Source organism: Oncorhynchus mykiss, chromosome 10 (genome assembly GCF_057628025.1).
Source record: "Oncorhynchus mykiss isolate SJ-2025 chromosome 10, ASM5762802v1, whole genome shotgun sequence".
NCBI lineage: Eukaryota > Metazoa > Chordata > Actinopteri > Salmoniformes > Salmonidae > Oncorhynchus > Oncorhynchus mykiss.
This window is the reverse complement of record NC_143031.1, coordinates 77,864,079-77,891,499: the sequence shown is the minus strand read 5'-3', so window position 1 is coordinate 77,891,499 and position 27,421 is coordinate 77,864,079. Positions and strand designations below refer to the sequence as shown.

Here is a 27,421-nt window from a genome sequence, read left to right as displayed (position 1 = left end):
GAGAGGGTGGAGCTAGGGAAACTAGTCGTTGACCAGGAGAGGGTGGAGCTAGGGAAACTAGTCGTTGACCAGGAGAGGGTGGAGCTAGGGAAACTAGTCGTTGACCAGGAGAGGGTGGAGCTAGGGAAACTAGTCGTGGGCCAGGAGAGGGTGGAGCTAGGGAAACTAGTCGTTGACCAGGAGAGGGTGGAGCTAGTGAAACTAGTCGTTGACCAGGAGAGGGTGGAGCTAGGGAATCTAGTCGTTGACCAGGAGAGGGTGGAGATAGGGAAACTAGTCGTTGACCAGGAGAGGGTGGAGCTAGGGAAACTAGTCGTTGACCAGGAGAGGGTGGAGCTAGGGAAACTAGTCGTTGACCAGGAGAGGGTGGTGCTAGGGAAACTAGTCGTGGACCAGGAGAGGGTGGAGCTAGGGAAACTAGTCGTTGACCAGGAGAGGGTGGAGCTAGGGAAACTAGTCGTTGACCAGGAGAGGGTGGAGCTAGGGAAACTAGTCGTGGGCCAGGAGAGGATGGAGTTAGGGAAACTAGTCGTTGACCAGGAGAGGGTGGAGCTAGGGAAACTAGTCGTGGGCCAGGAGAGGGTGGAGCTAGGGAAACTAGTCGTTGACCAGGAGAGGGTGGAGCTAGGGAAACTAGTCGTTGACCAGGAGAGGGTGGAGCTAGGGAAACTAGTCGTTGACCAGGAGAGGGTGGAGCTAGGGAAACCTGTCGTGGACCAGGAGAGGGTGGAGCTAGGGAAACTAGTCGTGGACCAGGAGAGGGTGGAGCTAGGGAAACTAGTCGTTGACCAGGAGAGGGTGGAGCTAGTGAAACTAGTCGTTGACCAGGAGAGGGTGGAGCTAGGGAATCTAGTCGTTGACCAGGAGAGGGTGGAGATAGGGAAACTAGTCGTTGACCAGGAGAGGGTGGAGCTAGGGAAACTAGTCGTTGACCAGGAGAGGGTGGAGCTAGGGAAACTAGTCGTTGACCAGGAGAGGGTGGTGCTAGGGAAACTAGTCGTGGACCAGGAGAGGGTGGAGCTAGGGAAACTAGTCGTTGACCAGGAGAGGGTGGAGCTAGGGAAACTAGTCGTTGACCAGGAGAGGGTGGAGCTAGGGAAACTAGTCGTGGGCCAGGAGAGGATGGAGCTAGGGAAACTAGTCGTTGACCAGGAGAGGGTGGAGCTAGGGAAACTAGTCGTGGGCCAGGAGAGGGTGGAGCTAGGGAAACTAGTCGTTGACCAGGAGAGGGTGGAGCTATGGAAACTAGTCGTTGACCAGGAGAGGGTGGAGCTAGGGAAACTAGTCGTTGACCAGGAGAGAGTGGAGCTAGGGAAACTAGTCGTTGACCAGGAGAGGGTGGAGCTAGGGAAACTAGTCGTTGACCAGGAGAGGGTGGAGCTAGGGAAACTAGTCGTTTACCAAGAGAGGGTGGAGCTAGGGAAACTAGTCGTTGACCAGGAGAGGGTGGAGCTAGGGAAACTAGTCGTGGGCCAGGAGAGGGTGGAGCTAGGGAAACTAGTCGTTGACCAGGAGAGGGTGGAGCTAGGGAAACTAGTCGTTGACCAGGAGAGAGTTGACAAGGGTGGGCATTTTTTGTTTGAATATTTGTATGTGTCTTGGGGAAATGTGTGTGTGTCTAGGGGGAATGTGTGTGTGTCTAGGGGGAGTGTGTGTGTGTCTAGGGGGAGTGTGTGTGTGTCTAGGGGGAATGTGTGTGTGTCTAGAGGGAGTGTGTGTGTGTCTAGGGGGAGTGTGTGTGTGTCTAGGGGGAGTGTGTGGGTGTGTAGGGGGAGTGTGTGGGTGTGTAGATTGGTGTTAGTGGTTTGTCCTCCTCTTTTTTTTCTTCATGTGCACGCCTATTCAACTGTACTGCGTCCTATTCAACTGTACTGCGTCCTATTCAACTGTACTGCGTCCTATTCAACTGTACTGCGTCCTATTCAACTGTACTGCGTCCTATTCAACTGTACTGCGTCCTATTCAACTGTACTGCGTCCTATTCAACTGTACTGCGTCCTATTCAACTGTACTGCGTCCTATTCAACTGTACTGCGTCCTATTCAACTGTACTGCGTCCTATTCAACTGTACTGCGTTCTATTCAACTGTACTGCGTCCTATTCAACTGTACTGCGTCCTATTCAACTGTACTGCGTCCTATTCAACTGTACTGCGTCCTATTCAACTGTCTGTCTGTCTGTCTGTCTGTCTGTCTGTCTGTCTGTGTGTGTGTGTGTGTGTCTATGTGTCTGTCTGTCTGTCTGTGTCTGTCTGTCTGTCTCTGTGTGTGTGTCTATGTGTCTGTCTCTCTGTCTGTGTGTCTCTGTGTGTCTGTCTGTCTGTCTGTGTCTGTCTGTCTCTGTCTGTCTTTCTCTGTGTGTGTGTCTGTGTGTCTGTCTGTCTGTCTCTGTGTGTGTGTCTGTCTGTCTCTGTCGGTCTCTCTCTGTGTGTGTGTCTGTGTGTCTGTCTGTCTCTGTGTGTCTGTGTGTCCCCAGGTGCGTAAAGTGGTGAAGGAGGATGAGGCCCTGGCCAAGGTGAAGGCTGAGGACACCCAGGCCATAGCAGCAGACGCCCAGAGGGATCTAGACGAGGCTCTGCCTGCTCTGGAAGGTGCCAACAAGGCCCTGGACTCACTGGACAAGGCAGACATCTCAGAGATCAGGGTCTTCACCAAACCACCTGACATGGTCATGACTGTCATGGAGGCCGTCTGCATCCTGCTGGGCAGCAAGTCAGTAACACTAACAACACTTAGATAACGTATTGACAACGTTGTGATTGATGCATGTCAGTCCGCTAACGACACTTAAATCACATATTGACAACATTATGATTGATGCATCTTAGATCAAAAATCTATTAAATGTTTATCGGTCACATACACATGGTTAGCAGATGTTAATACGAGTGTAGCGAAATGATTGTGCTTCTAGTTCCGACCATGCAGTAATATCTAACAAGTAATCTAACAATTCCACAACCACTACCTTATACACACAAGTGTAAAGGAATGAATAAGAATATGTACATATAAATATATGGATGAGCGATGGCCGAGTGGCACAGGCAAGGTGCAGTAGATGGTATAAGATACAGTAGATACATATGAGATGAGTATTGTAAGACATGTAGCCATTATTAAAGTGACTAGTGATCAATTTATTAAAGTGGCCTGTGATTTGAGCCTCTATGTTGGCAGCAGCCTCTCTGAGTTAGTGATGGCTGTTTAACAGTCTGATGGCCTTGAGATAGAAGCTGTTTTTCAGTCTCTCGGTCCCAGCTTTGATGCACCTGTGCTGACCTCACCTTCTGGATGATAGCAGGGTGAACAGGCAGTGGGTGGTTGTTGTCCTTGATGATCTTTATGGCCTTCCTGTGACATCGGGTGGTGTAGTTGTCCTGGAGGGCAGGTAGTTTGCCCCCGGTGATGCGTTGCACATAACGCACCACCCGTTGGAAAGCCTTATGGTTGAGGGCGGTCCAGTTGCCTTACCAGGCGGTGATACAGCCCGACAGGAGGCTCTCGTTTGTGCATCTGTAAAAGTTTGTCAGGGTTTTAAGTGACAAGCCACATTTCTTCAGCCTCCTGAGGTTGAAGAGGCGCTGCTGTGCCTTGGACCATTTCAGTTTGTCTGTGATGTGTACGCTCAGGAACTTTCCACCTTCTCCACTGCTCTCCCTTCGATGTGGATAGGGGGGTGCTCCCTCTGCTGTTGGGTGAACAGAGAGTACAGGAGGGGGCTGAGCACGCACCCTGTGGGGCACCAGTGTTGAGGGTCAGCAAAGTGGAGATGTTGTTTCCTACCTTAACCACCTGGGGGCGGCCCGAAAGTACAGCACCCAATTGCACAGGGCGGGGTTGAGACCCAGGGCCTCCAGCTTGATGATTACTATGGTGTTGAATGCTGAGCTGTAGTCAATGAATAGGTATTCCTCTTGTACAGATGGGACAGGGCAGTGTGCACTGTAATGGCGATTGCATCGTCTGTGGACCTGTTGGGGCGGTATGCAAACGGAAGTGGGTCTACGGTGACAGGTAGGGTGGAGATGATATGATCCTTAACTAGTCTCTCAAAGCACTTCATAATGACAGAATTGAGTGCTACGGGGCGGTAGTCATTTAGTTCAGTTATCTTTGCCTTCTTGGGTACAGCAACACTGGTGGCCATCTTGAAGCATGTGGTGGCCACAGAGAAGGAGAGGGGGGAGGCGCGGTCCTTGTTAATGGGCCGTGCCGGTGGCACTGTATTATCCTCAAAGCGGACAAAGAAGGTGTTTAGTGTGTCTGGAAGCGAGACGTCGGTGTCCGTGACGTGGCTGGTTTTCTTTTTGTAATCCGTAATTGCCTGTAGACCCTGCCACATACGTCTTGTATCTGAGCTGTTGAATTGTGACTCCACTTTGTCCCTATACCGACATTTCACTTGTTTGATTGCCTTGCGGAGGGAATAACTGCATTGTTTATATTCGGCCATATTCCCAGTCCTCTTTCCATGGTTAAATGTGGTGGTTTGCGCTTTCAGTTTTGCGCGAATTCCATGCCATCTTTCCACGGTTTCTGGTTAGGGTAGGTTTTAATAGTCACAGTGGGTACAACATCTCCAATGCACTTCCTTATAAACTCACTCACCGAGTCAGCATATAGACCGATGTTGTTCTCTGAGGCTGCCCGGAACATTTTCCAGTCCGCGTGATCAAAACAATCTTGAAGCGTGGATTCCGATTGGTCAGACCAGCGTTGAATGGTTCTAGTCATGGGTACATCCTCTTTCAATTTCTGCCTATAAGACAGTAGGTGCAAGATGGACTCGTGGTCGAATTTGCCGAAGGGAGGGCGAGGGAGGGCCTTGTATGCATAGCGGAAGTTAGAGTAGCAGCGATCGAGTGTAAGTGCTGCAATCAATATGCTGACAGAATTTAGGTAGCCTTGTTCTCAAATTTGCTTTGTTCAAATCCCCAGCTACAATAAATGCAGCCTCAGGATATATGGTTTACATAGAGTCCTGTGAAGTTCCTTGTGGGCCGTCGTGGTGTCTGTTTGAGGGGGTATATACACAGCTGGGACGATAACTGACGAGTATTCTCTTGGGAGATAGTATCTCAGCTGCATGTCAGTGAGCTGACGATGCTTGGATACAGATTGATAACGTAATCATTGTCTCTGCAACAAGTCAGTCCATGAAGGGTTAACTCATGTATTAGCTAATAGCATATTATTGTTGAACTTCAATGCCATATGAGGCTGCCAGTGGATGGATCACTAACGGAGCAACAACTGATACGAATGTACCAGTGACTCCCAATGCAGACACACTGGGATGGAACTTGTGAAATCTAGGCCATGCATTATTTAAAAAGACTAAAGGTATCTAGCCAGTGGGCTAGTTGGGTACATTTTGTACAAGCTGATCAGCACTAGCCTCGGGCTACTGGGCTAGATACATGACCATCCCTGCATACAAACCCTACATGTTGTCATTGACCCAGAGACAGAAGGTAGCTGCAGGGTCCAGTATGGGAGACTGGCTGAGGTCAGTCACTACTCTGCTGCTGCTCTGCTTGACAAGAAGAGACTGAAGACTCATCATGTCCTCTTGTCTCTGTCTGTCTGATAGAATAATCTGTCATCTGGATCGGTGGCTGGTGTTTTCTCTGCTGCTTCCTGTCTGTACTCATAGCAGGCCTGTTAGCTAGCATGACTCCAGCTGTATCTCACACACACACACACACCACACACACACACACACACACACACACACACACACACACACACCACATATACACACACACACACACACGCATGCACGCACGCGCACACACACACCACACACACACACACCCACACGCACGCACGCACGCGCACACACACACCACACACACACACACCCACACGCACGCACGCACACACACACACACACCCGCACGCACGCACACACACGCACACACACACACCACACACACACACACATACACACTGTATCTCTCTCTCTTTACTTCAACTTTGTCTCTCTCTCTCTCCCTCCCTCCCTCCCTCTCCCCCCACCCACCTCTCCAGACCAGACTGGTCCAGTGCCAAGCAGGTGCTGGGTGACTCCTACTTCCTCAGGAAGCTGATGGAATATGACAAGGAAAACATTAAGCCCCAGATCCTCCAGAAGGTCACTAACTCTTTTGGACATTGTTGTTTTTTGATCATCTTCTATTCATGTCTTCCTGTATTGGCTTCATTATTTGTTTGTATTTCTTTCACTGCATTTGCAGAAACCCCCCTCACTCTGGTCAAAAGTAGTGCACTATATAGGGAATAGGGCTCTGGTTAACAGTAGTACGCTCTATAGTGTGCCGTTTGGGACACAAACTAAATAATGATGATTTGGATTGTTGTTGTTTTTTTTTAGCTTCAGAAGTACGTGAACAACCCGGACTTTGTCCCTGAGAAGGTGGAAAAGGTGTCCAAGGCCTGCAAGTCCATGTGTATGTGGGTCCGGGCCATGGACCTCTACTCCAGAGTCCTCAAGGAGGTCGGACCCAAGAAAGAAAGACTGGCCGCCGCACAGGTCAGTGGCACACACACACACACACACACACACACGCACCCACACACACACACACACACACACACACACACACACACACACACAAGCACGTCATCCGCCCACTGGTTCCAATTGGAAGAGAAAACGTCAACAGGAAGTTCTGTGTCAGAAGTTCTTTACTAAGTACAGTATTAGGTATTTGTTTTTATATCCCACCCTTTTGGCTGCAGACGGAGCTGAACGCTACCATGGCAACCCTGAAGGAGAAGCAGGCCCAGCTACAGGAAGTACAGAACAAGATTAAGATCCTCCAGGACCAGTTTGACCAGAGCATCGCAGAGAAGGAGGGTCTGGGTAAGAGTTAGAGAGGAGGGTCTGGGTAAGAGTTAGAGAGGAGGGTCTGGGTAAGAGTTATAGAGGATGGTCTGGGTAAGAGTTATAGAGGACGGTCTGGGTAAGAGTTAGAGAGGAGGGTCTGGGTAAGAGTTAGAGAGGAGGGTCTGGGTAAGAGTTATAGAGGACGGTCTGGGTAAGAGTTATCGAGGAGGGTCTCGGTAAGAGTTATCGAGGAGGGTCTGGGTAAGAGTTAGAGAGGAGGGTCTGGGTAAAAGTTAGAGAGGAGGGTCTGGGTAAGACTGAGTTTGACAGATTTTGGCACATGATTTCCATCATGTTGGCACTTAAAGTTCCCACAATGTTTTCCAAGACAAACCAAAGTTCCAGGAATATGTCAGGACTAATCTACTGTAATCTCTTATGTGTGCTGTCTGCTACATGAACTCTCTCTGCCTCCCATCCTCTCCCTCACTTTCCTTCCCCTCTCCCTCCCCTTACCCTCTCCCCCCCTTTCCCCCCCAGCTAAGACCATGGCTCTGACCGAGGCGAGGCTGGGCCGTGCAGGGAAGCTGACAGCAGCTCTGGGGGACGAGCAGGTTCGCTGGCAGGAGAGCATCGAACTGTTTGAACAGGAGATCCATAACGTGGTGGGAAACGTCTTCATCGCTGCAGCCTGCGTGGCGTACTACGGAGCCTTCACAATGCACTATAGACAACTGGTACATCCTTTATATACAGCCTGCTAATTCTCACTATAACCTGCAGCCTGCAGTACTACGGAGCCTTCACAATGCACTATAGACAACTGGTACATCCTTTATATACAGCCTGCTAATTCTCACTATAACCTGCAGCCTGCAGTACTACGGAGCCTTCACAATGCACTATAGACAACTGGTACATCCTTTATATACAGCCTGCTAATTCTCACTATAACCTGCAGCCTGCAGTACTACGGAGCCTTCACAATGCACTATAGACAACTGGTACATCCTTTATATACAGCCTGCTAATTCTCACTATAGCCTGCAGTACTACGGAGCCTTCACAATGCACTATAGACAACTGGTACATCCTTTATATACAGCCTGCTAATTCTCACTATAACCTACCGCAGTATGTTGCATTATAACCATTCTAAACTACATAGCCTTCCCCTTGCAGTGGAGACACCTGGTATGTATGGCCTCTATAGAGATGCAGCTTTATACACGGTTCTTACTATCTGTTATATACTTTCACTCTACTTCTGCGCCCTGCGTCTAAACATTGCCGTCTGTTCTCTGTACACTATTGGAACCAAACCCAGTGAAGCCTGCCTGTTCTAGACAGTGTCTGTGTGCCCACCTCTCTCCCTCGGGCCAGACGGAGAGGCAGACCATGTGTCAACCTCCCTGCCCACACTGGCACTCTGGCCTAATGGCTCTCACTCACCTCAACCCACTGGGTCTGTCTGGCTGTCTGTCAATACTACCACTGTCTATGTGGTGTCTGTCAATACTATCACTTTCTATGTGCTGTCTGTCAATACTATCACTGTCTATGTGCTGTCTGTCAATACTATCACTGTCTATGTGGTGTCTGTCAATACTACCACTGTCTATGTGGTGTCTGTCAATACTATCACTGTCTATGTGTTGTCTGTCAATACTATCACTGTCTATGTGGTGTCTGTCAATACTACCACTGTCTATGTGGTGTCTGTCAATACTATCACTGTCTATGTGGTGTCTGTCAATACTACCACTGTCTATGTGGTGTCTGTCAATACTATCACTGTCTATGTGGTGTCTGTCAATACTATCACTGTCTATGTGGTGTCTGTCAATACTATCACTGTATATGTGGTGTCTGTCAATACTATCACTGTCTATGTGGTGTCTGTCAATACTATCACTGTCTATGTGGTGTCTGTCAATACTATCACTGTCTATGTGCTGTCTGTCAATACTATCACTGTCTATGTGGTGTCTGTCAATACTACCACTGTCTATGTGTTGTCTGTCAATACTATCACTGTATATGTGGTGTCTGTCAATACTATCACTGTCTATGTGGTGTCTGTCAATACTACCACTGTCTATGTGGTGTCTGTCAATACTATCACTGTCTATGTGGTGTCTGTCAATACTACCACTGTCTATGTGGTGTCTGTCAATACTACCACTGTCTCTGTACTGTCTGTCAATACTACCACTGTCTCTGTGCTGTCTGTCAATACTACCACTGTCTCTGTGCTGTCTGTCAATACTATCACTGTCTATGTGGTGTCTGTCAATACTACCACTGTCTGTACTGTCTGTCAATACTACCACTGTCTCTGTGCTGTTTGTCAATACTACCACTGTCTCTGTGCTGTCTGTCAATACTATCACTGTCTATGTGGTGTCTGTCAATACTATCACTGTCTATGTGGTGTCTGTCAATACTACCACTGTCTCTGTGCTGTCTGTCAATACTATCACTGTCTATGTGGTGTCTGTCAATACTACCACTGTCTGTACTGTCTGTCAATACTACCACTGTCTCTGTGCTGTTTGTCAATACTACCACTGTCTCTGTGCTGTCTGTCAATACTACCACTGTCTATGTGCTGTCTGTCAATACAACCACTGTCTGTCAATACTACCACTGTCTGTCAATACTACCACTGTGTCTGTAATGTCTGTCAATACTACCTGTTATAGCACATGGTTATGGAGTCAGATGACTTGGGAATGTTCATTCATCCCTGAATATACAAGGCTCTGATTGTTGATAAACGTGTGTGTGTGTGTGTGTGTGTGTGTGTGTGTGTGTGTGTGTGTGTGTGTGTGTGTGTGTGTGTGTGTGTGTGTGTGTGTGTGTGTGTGTGTGTGTGTGTGTGTGTGTGTGTGTGTGTGTGTGTGTGTGTGTGTGTGTGTGTGTGTGTGTGTGTGGCTGTGTGTGTGGCTGTGTGTGTGTGTCTGTGCAGCTGATAGACCAGTGGATTGTGCGATGCCAGGAGTTGGGCATCCCCATCAGTGCCAGCTTCAGCCTCATCAACATCCTGGGCGACCCCTATGAGATCCGCCTGTGGAACGCCGAGGGGTTGCCCCGGGACACCGTTTCCACTGAGAATGGAATCCTGGTTACCCGTGGACGCCGCTGGCCACTCATGATCGACCCTCAGGATCAGGTGACCCAGCTGACAGCAAATCAGTGCTTTTTGTCTTGAATCATTCAACCAATCAGAAGTATTTGTATTACCACACTTTTCATCTCTTCTGGATTCAGTCCTCTACTTAAATACTCTATTTAGATTCTATAACATCTTTTAATCACAGGTACCTTTATATGCGATGGTGTTGCAAATAGTTATTCATCTTATACTTTGTAATAAGCTACTTGTATAGTTGTATTTCTAGTTGTAACTTTCTCTATTCTTGTATTGGCAATGATGACCAAAGTTATTTTTCTGTGGCTACATCTGCTAAAATAACAGTTGTGTTGTAATGTGTTGTGGCTCAAACCCTGACTCCCATTCCCAGACCCCAGCCTGGAACAAACCCTGACTCCCATTCCCAGACCCCAGCCTGGAACAAACCCTGACTCCCATTCCCAGACCCCAGCCTGGAACAAACCCTGACTCCCATTCTCAGACCCCAGCCTGGAACAAACCCTGACTCCCATTCTCAGACCCCAGCCTGGATCAAACCCTGACTCCCATTCCCAGACCCCAGCCTGGAACAAACCCTGACTCCCATTCTCAGACCCCAGCCTGGAACAAACCCTGACTCCCATTCTCAGACCCCAGCCTGGAACAAACCCTGACTCCCATTCTCAGACCCCAGCCTGGATCAAACCCTGACTCCCATTCCCAGACCCCAGCCTGGAACAAACCCTGACTCCCATTCTCAGACCCCAGCCTGGAACAAACCCTGACTCCCATTCCCAGACCCCAGCCTGGAACAAACCCTGACTCCCATTCTCAAACCCCTGCCTGGATCAAACCCTGACTCCCATTCTCAGACCCCAGCCTGGAACAAACCCTGACTCCCATTCTCAGACCCCAGCCTGGATCAAACCCTGACTCCCATTCTCAGACCCCAGCCTGGATCAAACCCTGACTCCCATTCTCAGACATCAGCCTGGAACAAACCCTGACTCCCATTCTCAGACCCCAGCCTGGAACAAACCCTGACTCCCATTCTCAGACCCCAGCCTGGCTCAAACCCTGACTCCCATTCTCAGACCCCAGCCTGGAACAAACCATGACTCCCATTCTCAGACCCCAGCCTGGAACAAACCCTGACTCCCATTCCCAGACCCCAGCCTAGAACAAACCCTGACTCCCATTCCCAGACCCCAGCCTGGAACAAACCCTGACTCCCATTCTCAGACCCCAGCCTGGAACAAATCCTGACTCCCATTCCCCAACCCCAGCCTGGAACAAATCCTGACTCCCATTCCCCAACCCCAGCCTGGAACAAACCCTGACTCCCATTCCCCAACCCCAGCCTGGAACAAACCCTGACTCCCATTCCCCAACCCCATCCTGGAACAAATCCTGACTCCCATTCTCAGACCCCAGCCTGGAACAAGGCAACAACAGGAGACAACCGCCCTGACTATTCTATTATTAACACTTTTCCCTTATCACCACTGAGACAACAGCACTGAGACAATAAGACTATTCCCACTCTCTCTGTGTTGTAATCACACACACACACACACACACACACACACACATACACACACACACACACACACACAGACTCCATGCGCTTGGCCACTCTGTAGTTTGACTCTTAGCTCCAGTCCTCCAGACACCTCTTATGTTGCTTCCTGTCATCTTTTGTTTCTTTCTCCTTCTCCTCTCTTTCTTTGGGCCTCTGCCCCAGGGAGCGGTCTGTTGACTGGTCTCTGTCTGCCATGCACAGGCCGACGATGGAGATGGGGGGAGGCAGGAAGTTGAGCAGGCAGGGAGGCTTGCTGACAGCCTAGCACGGGGACACTTCATTGTAGACTCACACACACACGGCTTGTCTGTCCACTGACTCAAATGTAGTGCACTTCTGTTTGTCAGTTTTCATTCATGTCGATGAGAGTGATTCTGACCTGCCTGGTTCATCAATCACCAGGGGTGTCCAACTCATTCCGTGGAGGGCCTGGTGTCTGCAGGTTTTAGTTGTTTCCTTTCAATTAAGACCTAAACAACCAGGTGTGTGGAGTTCCTTACTAATTAGTGACCTTAATTCATCAATCAAGTACAAGGGAGGAGCGAAAACCTGCAGACACTCGGTCCTTCGTGCATTGAGTGTGACACCTGTGTCATGGACAACATAGTGACTTTCTGGTATGAGAGGAAATGACATGACCCCTCAATGGTGGTCACTTGAATACTTTAAAGGGACAATATGGAAGTTCTGTCCCTTGTGGCGTTGGGATGACGTCGCTACACAATCACAACCGACCTGAAACGAAACAAATAGTCCCCCATTTGAAATGCTTTATACAACTGTGTCTGGTCCGTCTCCAGGCCAACCGTTGGATCCGTTCCAAGGAGACCAAGAACGGTCTGAAGGTGATCAAGCTGACCGACTCTGGTTTCCTGCGAACCCTGGAGAACGCCATCCGCATGGGCATGCCCGTACTGCTGGAGGAGGTCAGTACTATGGCAGCCATTCTAGGTCAGGATTCACCATGGAGATTAGTCTCGGGGGACAGTTCTATCCTCCATTTTGGGTCTAGAGTTAGCAAAGAGACCTGGGTGAGTTGACTTGGAACAGGAAGAATGGTAAAACTGACCAGTCCATTTTGAGTCTAGAGTTAGCAAAGAGACCTGGGTGAGTTGACTTGGAACAGGAAGAATGGTAAAACTGAACAGTCCATTTTGAGTCTAGAGTTAGCAAAGAGACCTGGGTGAGTTGACTTGGAACAGGAAGAATGGTAAAACTGAACAGTCCATTTTGAGTCTAGAGTTAGCAAAGAGACCTGGGTGAGTTGACTTGGAACAGGAAGAATGGTAAAACTGACCAGTCCATTTTGAGTCTAGAGTTAGCAAAGAGACCTGGGTGAGTTGACTTGGAACAGGAAGAATGGTAAAACTGAACAGTCCATTTTGAGTCTAGAGTTAGCAAAGAGACCTGGGTGAGTTGACTTGGAACAGGAAGAATGGTAAAACTGACGGGCATGACGTCCATTTTGTGTCCTGGTTGTGTGTGAGTAGCTGAAGGAGACTGTGGACCCGGCTCTGGAGCCCATCCTGCTGAAGCAGACGTTTGTGGCGGGCGGCCGCACCCTCATCCGCCTCGGAGACTCCGACATTGACTACAACAAGAAATTCAGGTTCTACATGACCACCAAGATGGCCAACCCACACTACCTGCCTGAGGTGGGTCAAACAACCGGAAATTAGCACCTGCCTTCAGCCAAACACCGGTAGAAAATCTGACTGGCTAGTGATTTATTCTCCCCAGCAGTTTTGGAATGCAGTCCATCTCAGTCTGTATTAATATGGCCTGGGTCATGTTTGCTTTGCATCAATACCAGATGGCTTTTATTGGAATGTCAATGTCCATGTGGTTTATCCACAGTCTAAATGAACAGCTCTACAACCAATGGCCCCGTCATTTCCCCCCAGAGCAATTTCATTGGTATTTCCTTTTTAGGTTGTCAAAACCAATGCCGACCAATTGAAAGGAACACACACATGTTTAGAATAACTGTAGGTCAGTAAAGCGTCTGGTTTCTCACCCACACACAAAAACATAAAATAACCACATTAAATCAAATCACATGTATTTATATAGCCCTTCGTATATCAGCTGATATCTCAAAGTGCTGTACAGAAACCCAGCCTAAAACCCCAAACAGCAAGCAATGCAGGTGTAGAAGCACGGTGGCTAGGAAAAACTCCCTAGAAAGGCCAAAACCTAGGAAGAAACCTAGAGAGGAACCAGGCTATGAGGGGTGGCCAGTCCTCTTCTGGCTGTGCCGGGTGGAGATTATAACAGAACATGGCCAAGATGTTCAAATGTTCATAGATGACCAGCAGGGTCAAATAATAATAATCACAGGCAGAACAGTTGAACATTAGACATTAGACGGTCACATTAGACATTAGACGCTCACACACACACACACACACCCTGCCCTCTCTCTCTCCATGCCAAACGTTGGCACTAGGAACACTGTAAACAGTTGGCTCACACAGGGAGCTGTCAGCCTGGCACAGGCCATGATGATGGGTGGTTGCTGTGAAGAGCCTTGCCCACCTGCCAGACAGCCATGCCCCTGAGTTCACCCAGCCTACGGGCACGGCGCCTGCTGCCATTTGAAGGCCCTATCAGCCTGCTCCAGCACTCTTCAGTCCCACAACACAGGGCTGGTGCTAGTCTCAGACCTATTCCCCGGGCCCAGCAATCAGTCAGACAGAAGGGACGTGAATAGACATGTCTGTCACCTCCCTTTAAACACACAGTCTGGACACAGCTGTCACAGATAGATAGTCTAACACACAGCTTACAGTCTCGACACAGCTGTCACAGATAGATAGTCTAACACACAGCTTACAGTCTGGACACAGCTGTCACAGATAGATAGTCTAACCCACAGCTTACAGTCTGGACACAGCTGTCACAGATAGATAGTCTAACACACAGCTTACAGTCTAGACACAGCTGTCACAGATAGATAGTCTAACACACAGCTTACAGTCTGGACACAGCTGTCACAGATAGATAGTCTAACACACAGCTTACAGTCTGGACACAGCTGTCACAGATAGATAGTCTAACACACAGCTTACAGTCTGGACACAGCTGTCACAGATAGATAGTCTAACACACAGCTTACAGTCTGGACACAGCTGTCACAGATAGATAGTCTAACACACAGCTTACAGTCTGGACACAGCTGTCACAGATAGATAGTCTAACACACAGCTTACAGTCTGGACACAGCTGTCACAGATAGATAGTCTAACACACAGCTTACAGTCTGGACACAGCTGTCACAGATAGATAGTCTAACACACAGCTTACAGTCTGGACACAGCTGTCACAGATAGATAGTCTAACACACAGCTTACAGTCTGGACACAGCTGTCACAGATAGATAGTCTAACACACAGCTTACAGTCTGGACACAGCTGTCACAGATAGATAGTCTAACACACAGCTTACAGTCTGGACACAGCTGTCACAGATAGATAGTCTAACACACAGCTTACAGTCTGGACACAGCTGTCACAGATAGATAGTCTAACACACAGCTTACAGTCTAGACACAGCTGTCACAGATAGATAGTCTAACACACAGCTTACAGTCTAGACACAGCTGTCACAGATAGATAGTCTAACACACAGCTTACAGTCTGGACACAGCTGTCACAGATAGATAGTCTAACACACAGCTTACAGTCTGGACACAGCTGTCACAGATAGATAGTCTAACACACAGCTTACAGTCTGGACACAGCTGTCACAGATAGATAGTCTAACACACAGCTTACAGTCTGGACACAGCTGTCACAGATAGATAGTCTAACACACAGCTTACAGTCTGGACACAGCTGTCACAGATAGATAGTCTAACACACAGCTTACAGTCTGGACACAGCTGTCACAGATAGATAGTCTAACACACAGCTTACAGTCTGGACACAGCTGTCACAGATAGATAGTCTAACACACAGCTTACAGTCTGGACACAGCTGTCACAGATAGATAGTCTAACACACAGCTTACAGTCTGGACACAGCTGTCACAGATAGATAGTCTAACACACAGCTTACAGTCTGGACACAGCTGTCACAGATAGTCTAACACACAGCTTACAGTCTGGACACAGCTGTCACAGATAGTCTAACACACAGCTTACAGTCTGGACACAGCTGTCACAGATAGATAGTCTAACACACAGCTTACAGTCTGGACACAGCTGTCACAGATAGATAGTCTAACACACAGCTTACAGTCTGGACACAGCTGCCACAGATAGATAGTCTAACACACAGCTTACAGTCTGGACACAGCTGTCACAGATAGATAGTCTAACACACAGCTTACAGTCTAGACACAGCTGTCACAGATAGATAGTCTAACACACAGCTTACAGTCTGGACACAGCTGTCACAGATAGATAGTCTAACACACAGCTTACAGTCTAGACACAGCTGTCACAGATAGATAGTCTAACACACAGCTTACAGTCTGGACACAGCTGTCACAGATAGATAGTCTAACACACAGCTTACAGTCTGGACACAGCTGTCACAGATAGATAGTCTAACACACAGCTTACAGTCTGGACACAGCTGTCACAGATAGATAGTCTAACACACAGCTTACAGTCTAGACACAGCTGTCACAGATAGATAGTCTAACACACAGCTTACAGTCTAGACACAGCTGTCACAGATAGATAGTCTAACACAGCTTACAGTCTGGACACAGCTGTCACAGATAGATAGTCTAACACACAGCTTACAGTCTAGACACAGCTGTTACAGATACATAGTCTAACACACAGCTTACAGTCTGGACACAGCTGTCACAGATAGATAGTCTAACACACAGCTTACAGTCTGGACACAGCTGTCACAGATAGATAGTCTAACACACAGCTTACAGTCTGGACACAGCTGTCACAGATATATAGTCTAACACACAGCTTACAGTCTAGACACAGCTGTCACAGATAGATAGTCTAACACACAGCTTACAGTCTGGACACAGCTGTCACAGATAGATAGTCTAACACACAGCTTACAGTCTGGACACAGCTGTCACAGATAGATAGTCTAACACACAGCTTACAGTCTGGACACAGCTGTCACAGATAGATAGTCTAACACACAGCTTACAGTCTGGACACAGCTGTCACAGATAGATAGTCTAACACACAGCTTACAGTCTGGACACAGCTGTCACAGATAGATAGTCTAACACACAGCTTACAGTCTAGACACAGCTGTCACAGATAGATAGTCTAACACACAGCTTACAGTCTGGACACAGCTGTCACAGATAGATAGTCTAACACACAGCTTACAGTCTGGACACAGCTGTCACAGATAGATAGTCTAACACACAGCTTACAGTCTGGACACAGCTGTCACAGATAGATAGTCTAACACACAGCTTACAGTCTGGACACAGCTGTCACAGATAGATAGTCTAACACACAGCTTACAGTCTGGACACAGCTGTCACAGATAGATAGTCTAACACACAGCTTACAGTCTGGACACAGCTGTCACAGATAGATAGTCTAACACACAGCTTACAGTCTGGACACAGCTGTCACAGATAGTCTAACACACAGCTTACAGTCTGGACACAGCTGTCACAGATAGTCTAACACACAGCTTACAGTCTGGACACAGCTGTCACAGATAGATAGTCTAACACACAGCTTACAGTCTGGACACAGCTGTCACAGATAGATAGTCTAACACACAGCTTACAGTCTGGACACAGCTGCCACAGATAGATAGTCTAACACACAGCTTACAGTCTGGACACAGCTGTCACAGATAGATAGTCTAACACACAGCTTACAGTCTAGACACAGCTGTCACAGATAGATAGTCTAACACACAGCTTACAGTCTGGACACAGCTGTCACAGATAGATAGTCTAACACACAGCTTACAGTCTGGACACAGCTGTCACAGATAGATAGTCTAACACACAGCTTACAGTCTAGACACAGCTGTCACAGATAGATAGTCTAACACACAGCTTACAGTCTGGACACAGCTGTCACAGATAGATAGTCTAACACACAGCTTACAGTCTAGACACAGCTGTCACAGATAGATAGTCTAACACACAGCTTACAGTCTGGACACAGCTGTCACAGATAGATAGTCTAACACACAGCTTACAGTCTAGACACATCTGTCACAGATAGATAGTCTAACACACAGCTTACAGTCTGGACACAGCTGTCACAGATAGATAGTCTAACACACAGCTTACAGTCTGGACACAGCTGTCACAGATAGATAGTCTAACACACAGCTTACAGTCTGGACACAGCTGTCACAGATAGATAGTCTAACACACAGCTTACAGTCTAGACACAGCTGTCACAGATAGATAGTCTAACACACAGCTTACAGTCTAGACACAGCTGTCACAGATAGATAGTCTAACACACAGCTTACAGTCTGGACACAGCTGTCACAGATAGATAGTCTAACACACAGCTTACAGTCTGGACACAGCTGTCACAGATAGATAGTCTAACACACAGCTTACAGTCTGGACACAGCTGTCACAGATAGATAGTCTAACACACAGCTTACAGTCTGGACACAGCTGTCACAGATAGATAGTCTAACACACAGCTTACAGTCTGGACACAGCTGTCACAGATAGATAGTCTAACACACAGCTTACAGTCTAGACACAGCTGTCACAGATAGATAGTCTAACACACAGCTTACAGTCTAGACACAGCTGTCACAGATAGATAGTCTAACACAGCTTACAGTCTGGACACAGCTGTCACAGATAGATAGTCTAACACACAGCTTACAGTCTAGACACAGCTGTTACAGATACATAGTCTAACACACAGCTTACAGTCTGGACACAGCTGTCACAGATAGATAGTCTAACACACAGCTTACAGTCTGGACACAGCTGTCACAGATAGATAGTCTAACACACAGCTTACAGTCTGGACACAGCTGTCACAGATATATAGTCTAACACACAGCTTACAGTCTAGACACAGCTGTCACAGATAGATAGTCTAACACACAGCTTACAGTCTGGACACAGCTGTCACAGATAGATAGTCTAACACACAGCTTACAGTCTGGACACAGCTGTCACAGATAGTCTAACACACAGCTTACAGTCTAGACACAGCTGTCATAGATAGATAGTCTAACACACAGCTTACAGTCTAGACACAGCTGTCACAGGTAGTCTAACACACAGCTTGCAGTCTAGACACAGCTATCACAGATAGATACTCTAACACACAGAGACAACTGACAGGATTCATTAATAATTGAAGTGGGCGTTTGCTGAAGCTCATACTGGTTAGTGTGTTGTGATTAGTAGTTGGTCTGATTTGATTGGTTGTTGATGTGTGGAGTTCACCCCCCCCTGTGTTCTAGGTGTGTATCAAAGTGACCATCATCAACTTCACCGTGACCAAGTCTGGTCTGGAGGACCAGCTTCTCAGGTAGACAACACAACTCTTCTCCCCGCCGACTCTCACTCTCCTCATTAAAGGGGTTCAGACTGTGTGGTTTTCTTGTGGTATGAGCGAGTGGTTGACTTGCGTTCCTTCTCTCTCTCCCATTCACAGTGACGTGGTTCGTCTGGAGCGTCCTGACCTGGAGGAACAGAGGAACCAGCTGATTGTGAGGATCAACGCCGACCGCAACCAGCTCAAGGCCATCGAGGACCGCATCCTCAAACTGCTCTTCAACTCCAAGGGAAACATCCTGGACAACGAGGAGCTGGTGCAGACCCTGCAGGAGTCAAAGGTCAGGGGTCACTGTGGGGTCATGGGGGTAGACAGTAGGATTGTTGAACTCTCAGGTGTGGTCGACTTTCTAACCATCTTTCTGTAGGCCGAGTTTGTGTTCTTCCTGTCCCTCAAATGTCTTTGTGTCGGTTTCCCTTTCTTTCTCTCTCTCTCTCTCTCTCTCTCTCTCTCCCTCTCTCTCTCCCTCTCTCTCTCTCTCCCTCTCTCTCTCCCTCTCTCTCTCTCTCTCTCTCTCTCTCTCTCTCCCTCTCTCTCTCCCTGTCTCTCTCTCTCCCTCTCTCCCCTTCTCTCTCCCTCTCTCTCCTTCTCTCTCTCTCCCTCTCTCTCTCTCCAGGTGACGTCAGAGGCCATTAAGCATCGTTTGGAGGAGGCGGAGGCGACAGAGCTGATGATCAACGCGGCCAGGGAGCGCTACCGGCCCGTGGCCACACGAGGCTCCGTCATGTACTTTGTCATCGCCAGCCTCTCTGAGATAGACCCCATGTACCAGTTCTCCCTCAAGTACTTCAAACAGGTGACCTTTCTGTCACTGTGGTCGAGAATGATTGGTTCTCTGACCTTCATAAATCAGCAATGTTGTTTTTCCCTTTGAGTCATAGTGTATCAGCAACATTCACTGTGGGGCTTTTTCCCTCTGGAGTTGACTTTCTCATCTTCACGTCTCCCCAATCACCCCCTCCCTCCCACCTCTCTCTCCCCTGATCACCTCTTCCCCATCTCCTCCCTCCCCCCCTCTCTCTCCCCTGATCACCTCTTCCCCATCTCCTCCCCCCTCTCTCTCTCCCCTGATCACCTCTTCCCCATATCCTCCCCCCTCTCTCTCTCCCCTGATCATCTCCTCCCCACCTTCCTCCCTCTCCCTCCCCCCTCTCTCTCCCCTGATCATTTCCTCCCTCCCCCTCCCTCTCACCTGCTCTCCCTGATCCCCCTCCCCACCTTCCTCCCTCTCACCTGCTCTCTCTGACCCCCCTCCCAACCTTCCTCCCTCTCCCCTGCTCTCCCTGACCCCCCTCCCCACCTTCCTCCCTCTCCCCTGCTCTCTCTGACCCCCCTCCCCACCTTCCTCCCTCTCCCCTGCTCTCTCTGACCCCCCTCCCCTCCTTCCTCCCTCTCCCCTGCTCTCTCTGACCCCCCTCCCCACCTTCCTCCCTCTCCCCTGCTCTCTCTGACCCCCCTCCCCACCTTCCTCCCTCTCCCCTGCTCTCTCTAACCCCCCTCCCCACCTTCCTCCCTCTCTCCTGCTCTCCCTGATCCCCCTCCCCACCTTCCTCCCTCTCCCCTGCTCTCTCTGACCCCCCTCCCCACCTTCCTCCCTCTCCCCTGCTCTCTCTAACCCCCCTCCCCACCTCCCTCCCTCTCTCCTGCTCTCCCTGATCCCCCTCCCCACCTTCCTCCCTCTCCCCTGCTCTCTCTGACCCCCTTCCCCACCTTCCTCCCTCTCCCCTGCTCTCTCTTACCCCCCTCCCCTGTAGCTCTTTAACTCCACCATAGAGATATCAGAGAAGAGCAGTGTTCTGGAAGAGCGCCTGCAGATCCTCCTGGACCAGACCCTGCTCACCAGTTACACCAACGTATCCCGCGGCCTGTTTGAGCAGCACAAGACCATCTACAGGTAAAGGGGGTTTGATATTTTCTTTAAGCTGCATTCTGGGTATCAAATGGGCTCTACAAATATATTCACGATGATGATGATGATGATGATTCATATTTTTGTTATTACAGCTTCATGCTTTGTGTGGACATCATGCGCCAGCATGGGGAGGTCACTGACGCAGAGTGGCAGCACTTCCTGCGAGGAGCGCCCCCCCTTGACAAGGTAGTCAGGTTGATTGACGGGCCCGTCAGCCAATCAAATGGGACTATCGTCCACTGTCAGCCAATTAAAGGCAACTAGTGTCCACTCTAAGCCAGTCAAAAAGGATAGATATGTGAGCTCTTAGCAAATCACGGGAAGAATTACAAGACCTTAACCAATCATATTACTGTTCAAACCCAAACCAGAAAGAGAGCTCAGGTTTGTTGTAATATGCAGCACAACATGAGCCAGACAATGATTCCCACTTCTTCTATCCCTCAGCAGTCTTTACTCAGCCCATTAGGAATGCATCATTTTAAATAACCTAGTTAAGAGTGCCTGTATACCAGAGGGCTTGTCAGCCTCTTTCCCGCTCTGCAGGAGAGAGAAACAGAGAGGGGGAGAGAGTCCCCTCTAACCTGTGACTGTGTGTAGAATACTGATGTCCCCATGTGTCTGTGTGTAGTCAATGACTTAGCTGTCTCCAGAGACACAGATCTAGGATCAGCTAACCCTCCCCAATTCTAATCATAAGTTGTGCCATACAGTACACTAGCCTGAGAACAGTGTGTTGGGACACAGACTTCATCATCTTTCTCTAGAGCAGGGTTTTTTGAAGAGTTCTGACAAGAGTGGATTGCTGAATGTATTATTCAATGACTAATGGGCGGTTTAGTCTGTCTCTATATGTCGTTATTTAAGCAGGGGAAAGATGGCCGCTGTGTCTGAAACTGGGACCCTAAACCATTGGGGGACCATTCTCATTAAAATGATGTCCTGATCCTCCGTCCTCCCCTGCTTATCTTCTATTCACCCCCCCACCTCATCTTCTCTCTATCCATCACCTCGGTTCTCCACGTAATACCCAATGTCCCCTTGTCCTCCCCTCCTCTTCTGTCTCCTCTCCACACACCCCCCTCTATCTATCATTCTCTTATGTCTCCTCTCCACACCCCCCCTCTATCTATCATTATCTTATGTCTCCTCTCCACACCCCCTCTCTATCTATCCATTCGCTTCTCTGTCCACTGGCACTTCTCTTATATTTTGTCCCCTCTCCCTTTCTCCTCTCCTCTCCCTTCCTCCATCCCTCTATCTCCAACACCCTACCAACTTTTCCTTTGCCACACCACTCCTTCTCTCTCCCTCCCTCTCCCCTGGCTCTCTCTCTCTCCCTCCCTCTCCCCTGGCTCTTTCTCTCTCCCTCCCTGTCCCCTGTCTCTCTCTCCCTCCCTCCCCCCTGTCTCTCCCTCCCCCGCTCTCCCCCATCAGGATCATCCAGAGAGGCCTGAGGTGCCATGGCTGTCAGAGTTTACCTGGCAGACATGCTGTGAGCTGGAGGACACTCTGCCCTGCTTCAACGGCATCAAGAGAGAGATCACCGCCACACCCATCTCTATAAAACTAGGTAGAGTAGTTACACACAGCTAAAATAACCTAGACACCCATCTCTATAAAACTAGGTAGAGTAGTTACACACAGCTAAAATAACCTAGACACCCATCTCTATAAAACTAGGTAGAGTAGTTACACACAGCTAAAATAACCTAGACACCCATCTCTATAAAACTAGGTAGAGTAGTTACACACAGCTAAAATAACCTAGACACCCATCTCTATAAAACTAGGTAGAGTAGTTACACACAGCTAAAATAACCTAGACACCCATCTCTATAAAACTAGGTAGAGTAGTAACAGAGCTAAAATAACCTAGACACCCATCTCTATAAAACTAGGTAGAGTAACACACAGCTAAAATAACCTAGAGATTACCACTAGGTAGAGTAGTAACACAGCTAAAATAACCTAGAGATTACCACTAGGTAGAGTAGTAACACAGCTAAAATAACCTAGAGATTACCACTAGGTAGAGTATTAACACAGCTAAAATAACCTAGAGATTACCACTAGGTAGAGTAGTAACACAGCTAAAATAACCTAGAGATTACCACTAGGTAGAGTAGTAGCACAGCTAAAATAACCTAGAGATTACCACTAGGTAGAGTAGTAACACAGCTAAAATAACCTAGAGATTACCACTAGGTAGAGTAGTAACACAGCTAAAATAACCTAGAGATTACCACTAGGTAGAGTTGTAACACACAGCTAAAATAACCTAGAGATTACCACTAGGTAGAGTAGTAACACAGCTAAAATAACCTAGAGATTACCACTAGGTAGAGTAGTAACACAGCTAAAATAACCTAGAGATTACCACTAGGTAGAGTAGTAACACAGCTAAAATAACCTAGAGATTACCACTAGGTAGAGTAGTAACACAGCTAAAATAACCTAGAGATTACCAATAGGTAGAGTTGTAACACAGCTAAAATAACCTAGAGATTACCACTAGGTAGAGTAGTAACACAGCTAAAATAACCTAGAGATTACCACTAGGTAGAGTTGTAACACAGCTAAAATAACCTAGAGATTACCACTAGGTAGAGTATTAACACACAGCTAAAATAACCTAGAGATTACCACTAGGTAGAGTAGTAACACACAGCTAAAATAACCTAGAGATTACCACTACATTGTAATCTGCTAATGATGTCAATGCCAATGCTAATGATGTCAATGGGAACACACACTCTTCTGCCTAGCTACAGAAGTAGATTAATATTGGAGTGTGTGTTCCCAGGTCGTCTGGAAGTGTGTTTCAACCCAGAGAACTGGCAGGGCTACGTGTCTGACTCCCAGCTGCCTCCCTACTCAGAGGAGATGTCTGAAGAAGAGAAGGAAAACTCAAATGGGGTCAGGGGTCACTGGGATCAGAGACTGGGGGCCTTCCAGAAACTGGTGCTCATCAAGAGCTTCATGGAGGAGAAGGTAGTGGGGGTTGTTGGTGTGCGTGTGCGTGTGTGTGTGTGTGTGTATCAGTCTGCTTGTCATGGTGAAAGGGCTGCCAGTTTTCTTGGCATCTCTCTCATTGTATGTTGTATATCAACGGTCATATTTGATAGAAGTTGCCCTTCAGGCCACACAGCGATATTTTCAGTTATGTTCATCCATCCGTTTTATTTAGGGTGTGTTCTTAAATTCAATCTGGAGTGCCAGAGTGTTCTGATTGTACGTTGGTAAATCCAGAGCGTTTGGCTCTCGGAGCGTTCAGAGCGCATACTGGACGCTCTGGCGCGAGGACTAGGTTTGAGCCGAGCGTTCTGACCTCACAACTATCGTCAACCAGCTAACTGGCTAGCTACTTCCAGACAGACACATAATGAGAGAACATCTCACTCTGACCATTTTCCTTGAGTTAGCAGAGCTGGTTAGGCTGTTTTCATGTTATTTTTATTTGATTTATTTTACCTTTATTTAACTAAGCAAGTCAGTTAAGAACAAATTCTTATTTTCAGTGACTAGGAACAATGACGGCCTAGCCAGTGGGTTGTTCCTAGGCCGTCATTGAAAATAAGAATTTGTTCTTAAAATGGTCAGAGTGAGGTGTTTTCTCATTATGTGTCTGGAAGTAGCTTCAGAGCGTCCAGTATGCCTGTTCAGGGACAGAACAACAGATTTGTACCTTGTCAGCTCGGGGATTTGAACTTGCAACCTTCCGGTTACTAGTCCAACACTCTAACCACTAGGCTAACCTGCCGCCCCCTGAGTGTTGGTGACTGTAACTGTGCTGCTGGCAACATTTTAATTATGTTTTTTTGCCAACGTTTGCTGACGGCGGCCATATTCAGCAGGTGTTGAACGTTTGTAAATGCAGTTATTCTGCTCTCTGAAACACTCAGAGGAGAGTACTCTGGAATCAGAGTAGATAGCCAGAGGGAATTGACTTACTCTCCCTCCCTCCCTCTAGGTGGTGTTTGCGGTGACAGAGTTTGTGATCGTGAGCCTGGGGAAACAGTTTGTAGAGAACCCTCCTGTTGACCTGGCCACTCTCTACAGTGACATGTCTCCCTCCACCCCCCTGGTCTTCATCCTCAGTACCGGATCAGACCCCATGGGAGCCTTCCAACGCTTCGCCAAGGAGAGGGGATACCTGGACAGGTGAGGGGGTGGGACAGCGGGAGGATGGAGGAGAAGGGGGAGGGAGGGAGGGGTAGTTGGGTACCCCTGTCCCCCTCTCTGCGACTGTTCCCCTCTCTATGTCCTTCCCCTGCATCTCAGTATTAACAACTTGTCCTTCTTTCTCATCATGTGTCCAGGTTTGGCTGGTGTTGTGCGGGTTAAGGGAGGGTTTTGCTGGTGTAGGCCGTCATTGTAAATAAGAATTTGTTCTTAACTGACTTGACTAGTTGAATAAAGGTTCAATGAAAAATAAATCTATAAAAATCTCTCTCTAGGTCAGGGTCCTCTCTGTCTCTCAGTATTAACTCTGTCTCTCAGTATTAACTCTGTCTCTCAGTATTAATCCTCTGTCTCTCAGTATTAACTCTCTGTCTCTCAGTATTAACTCTGTCTCTCAGTATTAACTCTGTCTCTCAGTATTAATCCTCTGTCTCTCAGTATTAACTCTCTGTCTCTCAGTATTAACTCTGTCTCTCAGTATTAACTCTGTCTCTCAGTATTAATCATCTGTCTCTCAGTATTAACTCTCTGTCTCTCAGTATTAACTCTGTCTCTCAGTATTAACTCTGTCTCTCAGTATTAACTCTGTCTCTCAGTATTAATCATCTGTCTCTCAGTATTAACTCTCTGTCTCTCAGTATTAACTCTCTGTCTCTCAGTATTAACTCTCTGTCTCTCAGTATTAACTCTCTGTCTCTCAGTATTAACTCTGTCTCTCAGTATTAACTCTCTGTCTCTCAGTATTAACTCTCTGTCTCTCAGTATTAACTCTGTCTCTCAGTATTAACTCTCTGTCTCTCAGTATTAACTCTGTCTCTCAGTATTAACTCTGTCTCTCAGTATTAACTCTCTGTCTCTCAGTATTAACTCTCTGTCTCTCAGTATTAACTCTGTCTCTCAGTATTAACTCTGTCTCTCAGTATTAGCTCTGTCTCTCAATATTAATCATCTGTCTCTCAGTATTAACTCTCTGTCTCTCAGTATTAACTCTCTGTCTCTCAGTATTAACTCTGTCTCTCAGTATTAACTCTGTCTCTCAGTATTAACTCTCTGTCTCTCAGTATTAACTCTGTCTCTCAGTATTAACTCTGTCTCTCAGTATTAACTCTCTGTCTCTCAGTATTAACTCTCTGTCTCTCAGTATTAACTCTCTGTCTCTCAGTATTAACTCTCTGTCTCTCAGTATTAACTCTGTCTCTCAGTATTAACTCTGTCTCTCAGTATTAACTCTCTGTCTCTCAGTATTAACTCTCTATCTCTCAGTATTAACTCTGTCTCTCAGTATTAACTCTGTCTCTCAGTATTAACTCTCTGTCTCTCAGTATTAACTCTCTGTCTTAACTCTGTCTCTCAGTATTAACTCTGTCTCTCAGTATTAACTCTCTGTCTCTCAGTATTAACTCTGTCTCTCAGTATTAACTCTGTCTCTCAGTATTAACTCTGTCTCTCAGTATTAACTCTGTCTCTCAGTATTAACTCTCTGTCTCTCAGTATTAACTCTGTCTCTCAGTATTAACTCTGTCTCTCAGTATTAACTCTCTGTCTCTCAGTATTAACTCTGTCTCTCAGTATTAATCATCTGTCTGTCAGTATTAACTCTGTCTCTCAGTATTAATTCTGTCTCTCAGTATTAACTCTCTGTCTCTCAGTATTAACTCTCTGTCTCTCAGTATTAACTCTGTCTCTCAGTATTAACTGTGTCTCTCAGTATTAACTCTCTGTCTCTCAGTATTAACTCTCTGTCTCTCAGTATTAACTGTCTGTCTCTCAGTATTAACTCTGTCTGTCAGTATTAACTCTGTCTCTCAGTATCAATCATCTGTCTCTCAGTATTAACTCTGTCTCTCAGTATTAACCCTCTGTCTCTCAGTATTAACTCTGTCTCTCAGTATTAATCATCTGCCTCTCAGTATTAACTCTATGTCTCTCAGTATTAACCCTCTGTCTCTCAGTATTAACTCTGTCTCTCAGTATTAACTCTGTCTCTCAGTATTAATCATCTGTCTCTCAGTATTAACCCTCTGTCTCTCAGTATTAACTATGTCTCTCAGTATTAATCCTCTGACTCTCAGTATTCACTCTGTCTCTCAGTATTAACTCTGTCTCTCAGAATTAACTCTCTGTCTCTCAGTATTAACTCTCTGTCTCTCAGTATTAACTCTCTGTCTCTCAGTATTAATTCTCTGTCTCTCAGTATTAACTCTCTGTCTCTCAGTATTAACTCTGTCTCTCAGTATTAACTCTCTGTCTCTCAGTATTAACTCTCTGTCTCT

General features: G+C 47.4%; 1 protein-coding gene across 1 annotated transcript in view; it reads left to right on the top strand.

Moving 5' to 3' along the window:
* Positions 1-27,421, top strand: part of LOC110533220 (dynein, axonemal, heavy chain 6) — a 191,597-nt gene that overhangs the window by 119,117 nt on the left and 45,059 nt on the right. Inside the window, exons 54-69 of the mRNA XM_090188666.1 lie at positions 2,477-2,712; positions 6,037-6,139; positions 6,380-6,538; positions 6,748-6,871; positions 7,376-7,572; positions 9,807-10,010; positions 12,354-12,479; positions 13,044-13,208; positions 18,957-19,024; positions 19,151-19,331; positions 19,668-19,847; positions 20,806-20,945; positions 21,056-21,149; positions 22,401-22,536; positions 23,770-23,957; positions 24,937-25,127. Of these exons, the coding sequence (XP_090044792.1) occupies positions 2,477-2,712; positions 6,037-6,139; positions 6,380-6,538; positions 6,748-6,871; positions 7,376-7,572; positions 9,807-10,010; positions 12,354-12,479; positions 13,044-13,208; positions 18,957-19,024; positions 19,151-19,331; positions 19,668-19,847; positions 20,806-20,945; positions 21,056-21,149; positions 22,401-22,536; positions 23,770-23,957; positions 24,937-25,127 (2,492 nt within the window). The remainder of the gene's footprint in view (positions 1-2,476; positions 2,713-6,036; positions 6,140-6,379; positions 6,539-6,747; positions 6,872-7,375; positions 7,573-9,806; positions 10,011-12,353; positions 12,480-13,043; positions 13,209-18,956; positions 19,025-19,150; positions 19,332-19,667; positions 19,848-20,805; positions 20,946-21,055; positions 21,150-22,400; positions 22,537-23,769; positions 23,958-24,936; positions 25,128-27,421) is intronic.